The sequence below is a fragment of the Triticum urartu genome, chromosome 6A (assembly GCF_056163025.1).
Source record: "Triticum urartu cultivar PI428250 chromosome 6A, HENAU_Tu73, whole genome shotgun sequence".
In the NCBI taxonomy this organism is placed as follows: domain Eukaryota; kingdom Viridiplantae; phylum Streptophyta; class Magnoliopsida; order Poales; family Poaceae; genus Triticum; species Triticum urartu.
This window is the reverse complement of record NC_141878.1, coordinates 449,973,096-449,977,803: the sequence shown is the minus strand read 5'-3', so window position 1 is coordinate 449,977,803 and position 4,708 is coordinate 449,973,096. Positions and strand designations below refer to the sequence as shown.

The window sequence follows — 4,708 nt, the reverse complement described above, 5'->3', positions numbered from 1 at the left end:
CGGATATATGAAGGGTCAGAGCAACTTTAATGGGCCGACTCAAATGGACGGCGATTTTGTTCGTTTTTTGTCCATTTGGGTCGGCCAGGCGGACACGAACGTTCGCTTTCGTGTTTGGGTCAGCGCGTGCGCCCAACGCTGACTCGACCCATTTTTTGACGACGCGAGAGAAAAAAGAACATGCAATAATTATACATTAAAGCCAGCCACGAAGGTCGGCGAGAGTCCATGCGTCCATGTTAACATTAACGAAAACTAAAAATAAACTAAACTATGAGGCGGCGCGCTGCCCTAGTCGTCGTCGTCGTTGTCCTCGGGGTCCATGAGGTCGATGAGCGTCGGCGCAGGGCCGGCCCAGGAGAACGCCGAGTTCCAGAGGGCGTTCATGTCTGGCGTGGGCTGTGCCGTCGCTGGCGCGGGCTGTGCAGCCGCCTATGCCGCCGCGGCCTGGCGCGCATCCTCCTCGGCCTCGGCGTCGCGCTCGAGCATCTCGAGGTACTCGCCGTCGCGGTGCTCCTAGGCCAGCCGGACGTCACGCCAGTGCTCGAGGTACGCCGCCTCCTGCGCCGGCGTCGCCCCCACCCAGACCGGCGGCGCGCTGACCCACTCGCGCACTACTCCCGTCCAGGAGTAGCGCTCGATGGGCTCCGGCTCGGCTTTCATAGGGGGCGGCGGCAGGACGCAGTCGCCTGCCGCGGAGAGGGTCATGGCCTGCGCCATGGCCGCCTCGTATGCCGCCTCCTCTTCCTCTGCCGCCGCCGCCCTGCGCCGCTCGTCCTCCTCGCTCTCCCGGTAGACCACCGCAAGGGCAACCTGGTAGGCGGTCTCCGCCGCCTGGTCCTCCTCGCGGACGACGAGCGGGGGCGGTGGCACGGTGCGGTCGACCTCGCGGACGTCGCGTCGCCTCGCCTCCTCGTGCTCGAAGGCGATCCAGCGCGCCTAAGTTGGGCGAGTCGGAGGCGTAGGCAGAGTCGCGGCGCAGCTCCGGCGTCAGGAGCACCCGCCGGCGCTGCACCTTCTCCTCGTGCGCCATGGCCGACCGCGGGGCCGCCTGCACCGGGATCTTCTCCGGATCTAGGTGCCAGTTGTGCGGCAGGATGGCATCAGGGTACGGGAAAGGCACGCGGTGATACCAGTGCCACTCCGCCTTGTGCACCGGCACATTGATGCGATGCCTCGGCCGGCGAGCTGGCGCCGGCGGAGACGGGAGAAACTCCGGGGGAAAGGGGATGGCGGGCGACTTGCCCTTGGCCTTACTGTTGCTGCCGGCGCCGGAGAAGAGCCCCATTTGGCACGGCTGGGGTGGCTAGGGTTGGCTAGGGTTTGCCGGCGACGGGGGAGCGAGCGTGGCTAGATGGGGACGGGGGCTAGATGGATGACGACGTCCCTGCCGCACGATCGGCTTAAAAAAGGACGACTGTCGTCGCTGACGTGTGGGCCCAGGGTAATAAATTAAGCTGACCAGGCAGGTGGCGGGCGGTTGGACGACCGCCGGGTGGGGCCGCGGCGGACACCGAGAAGGCGCGCGCGGCGTCCGTTCCGCGTCCGCGCCGACGTATTTGGGGCTCAAATTTAGGCCGCAAATGCGTCGGCGCGGACGCGAAGTGAACTCCATTTGAATTTGGGTCGCCGTGTTGGGCCTTCTCTTTTATCCGTGCCAACCCAAACGGACGGCGGCGGACGAAATAGGTCGCCTCATTGGAGTTGCTCTCACCAATCGTGTTCGCGGACGTTTAGGCCGGATTAGCAAGGTCTGGATGTGTGTGCCAGAATTTTTTTGGAAAAAAACTAATGCCCACACGTGTGGCATTTTGCACATCGTCTACACGCCTTCTTTACCACTCATTTTGCCACACGTGATCAGATGACATCAGTAGGAATCTTTTTGGTTTCGGCTTAAAAATGTTTTATCTGTTAATTAAAAAATTAAATTAAAGATCCGCTTTCATCATTAAATCCGTTTCGATGAGATCTTCAAAACTAGACCCCTTATTGATATGTTTCGACGATTTTTTTCCTAAAAGTTATCATGATGTTTACACTGTAGTTGCCATGGTGCTTAAACTAAAGTTGTCATGTGGCAATTTCAGTTTGTAGAGCATGACAATTTTAGTATTTTGATGATGGCAACTCCAGTGCTTCGACTATAAAAATTATTTTTTGTATAAATCATGGCAATTTTAAGTACATGTATCATGACAATTTTAGTTTATGATTCATTGTAAGTCTAGTTTAACAATTCCCGGTTTTATAAATGTCAGAATTTACTTCTAAACATAGAAGAAAATAGCAGAAACATACTATGGCAACTTTTGTATATACACCATGGCAATTCATATGCAATAGACATAGCAAGTTTTAATAATAAAAAATTCGTTAAAATATATTGATAGGAGATTTAGTTTCGAAGATCTTGTCACGAGGAAAAACGGATCTTCAATCAGATTTTTCATTTAAAAGATAAAATATTTTAAAAATTCAAAAATATTCTCACATGTATATATGCGGTGACATGACACAGTCTGTGTTATAAAACGTGTGGGCGGATATCGCTCTCACCACATGTATGGGCATTAGCGTTGTTCATTTTTTTTAGTCACACGGGGCCGGAATAGCTAGGTCGGCTAGATGCTCTTACCGTGACCAAGGCATGAAAAGCCGTTCTCGTAGTAGGCCGCTGCTCCATCCGTGCATTCACGCATGTAGCTGCAGGCAGGAGCGAGTAGAGACATCACGTGGCCAACAGAGACGCCTGAATTGAAGACAAGACGAGCAGTGCCAAACGCAAACGCCTCCTCCTCTTTAACGCGCCTGCCCCGGCTCACACTCACAGGCCGATCAGCCGTGCATCGGTCCATCCCCTTCCCCGTTCAGCGGCACGGCGTCCCATTCCCAGTCCCAGACACGCGCTCCCTTCTGATGACACTTATACGATGCGACGCCGGCCGTTCCATTCCCTTTGTCTTGCCTCAAGACGAAAGCCTCAAAAGCCTCCCCCTCCCCATCGAACACGACAACTCCCGGGAATAAACCAACCACAGTGCCACTGCCACAGTGGCCCGCTGCACGTACCCGCGCCCGGACGCAACGCGAGCATACACACACTTGCACAGTACAGCACTACAGGTGCACCAAGTGCAGGGTGGTACATCAACTGTACATGCCTTAAACCGCTAACGGCTCCAACTCGGTGTGTGATCGGATCGACGGGGATTTACCAAGAACTATATGCATGCAGAGCTAATCGTTAACACGGGAGTGAGTGCCAAAATCAATATTAGCGGCAGAGGTTACTGGAGTGGGCATTGTTTATTTACAGCTTGTAGATGATGAGGAAGCATGGGAGCACGGCCCGCCGGTCGAACACCACCAGCTCGCCCTTGCCGCCGCGGACGGAGTCGTACTCCTTGGCGGCGGCCTCGGAGCATGGCCCCTCCGCCACCCGCCCGGCGATCACCCTGCACAGGAACATGGCCCGCCGGCCGGTCTCCGGCCCGCGCCCGCTGGCGTGCGCGCCGCCGCTGCCGTCGAAGGTCCGGACGACGCGCAGGGACGCGCTGTCCGAGGAGGAGGAGCACCCGTGCGGCGGGGCCGGGGAGAAGCGCATCATCTCGTTGCCGTCGGCGGCGCTGCGGGAGGCGCCGCCGGCCCGCGCGCGCACGGCGGCGCGGTAGTCCTCGAAGCGCGCCACGGCGCGCGCCTGGTTGTGGACGCGGAACAGCATCTCCACCTCCCCCGCGAACGCGCCGCCCGCAGCGCCGGCCGGCGCCGGCGGGAGAGGAGACCACGACGAGAGAAAGATGATCTCGACCACCTGCCGCGAGGAGTGCCCCGCCGGGAGCTCCGTCAGCGCCGGCAGCGGGCCGAGCGGGCCGGGAGGAGGCGACGGCGGCACGGACGTCGGCTTCGCCGCCTTGGGCTTCTTGGTCGCCGAACTAGTCTTCGAGCTCGACTTGAGCTTGGGCTTGCACGAGGAGACGTCCCTTTGGGCGTCGCCGGAGCTGGCGCAGCTCGACCGGAGCAGGAGGTGCGACTTCTTTGGCAGTGCCGCGACGTCGTCAGCCGCCATGGACTTGCAGTGGAGGGACCGGACCCAGCTCGCCGCGGCCGTCGGACGGCGCCCGAGCGGCGGAGGCTTCTCCGGCATGAGTCGGCCGGCAGCTAGCTGACGTTGTGTTTTGTAGTGCTGCTGTCTCGTCTCGGCGCTCGCTCGGCAGACTGAGAGTGAGTGAGGGTGGTGGCGTGGTAAAGTAGGAGGCGAATGCTTATTGTGGTAGTAGTGTTCCTGTCGCTCGGCAATTTGTATGCTCCAAACTTTGCTGCCGAGGTAATGGCAGCGCAGGTGGAGATGCTGCTGCCAACTGGCCTTGTAGCGCCGCAGTCAGTACTGAGCAGTACTAGTACTAATATAAGAAGAAGAATTACTATGCCAATTTACTGGCACTACTCCACTGGAGGTGCAATTTGTGGTGGACCGGCCGGCAAGGCTTTTCTGGCCGATCGATCCTGGTGACCAGTGTTGACTGTTCAAACTGTTATTTTAGACCGCTGTTGACAACAGTTAAAACTGAAGGACTAAGCGAGGCAGCCATGCATGTTGGTGAACTCAGGCCTGTGGAGTTATGGTGTTGTTTGTGAACTCTTTGATCGTGTTGGTCCTTCAGCTGTTCAGCCAGCATGTTGTACTGTACAATTTGGTGGCGCTCGA

General features: G+C 57.7%; 1 protein-coding gene across 1 annotated transcript; it reads right to left on the bottom strand.

Moving 5' to 3' along the window:
• Positions 1 to 3,195: 3,195 nt before the first annotated feature.
• LOC125512275 (sulfated surface-like glycoprotein) lies at positions 3,196 to 4,405 on the bottom strand. Its single transcript, XM_048677373.2, has one exon. It carries the CDS (start codon positions 4,145 to 4,147, stop codon positions 3,314 to 3,316), a length of 834 nt encoding a protein of 277 aa, XP_048533330.1. The 5' UTR covers positions 4,148 to 4,405; the 3' UTR covers positions 3,196 to 3,313.
• Positions 4,406 to 4,708: the final 303 nt, after the last annotated feature.

What these genes read in the sequence shown, in the direction of transcription:
- LOC125512275 (XM_048677373.2), bottom strand. Translation starts at nt 4,147, where the DNA reads ATGCCGGAGAAGCCTCCGCCGCTCGGGCGCCGTCCGACGGCCGCGGCG.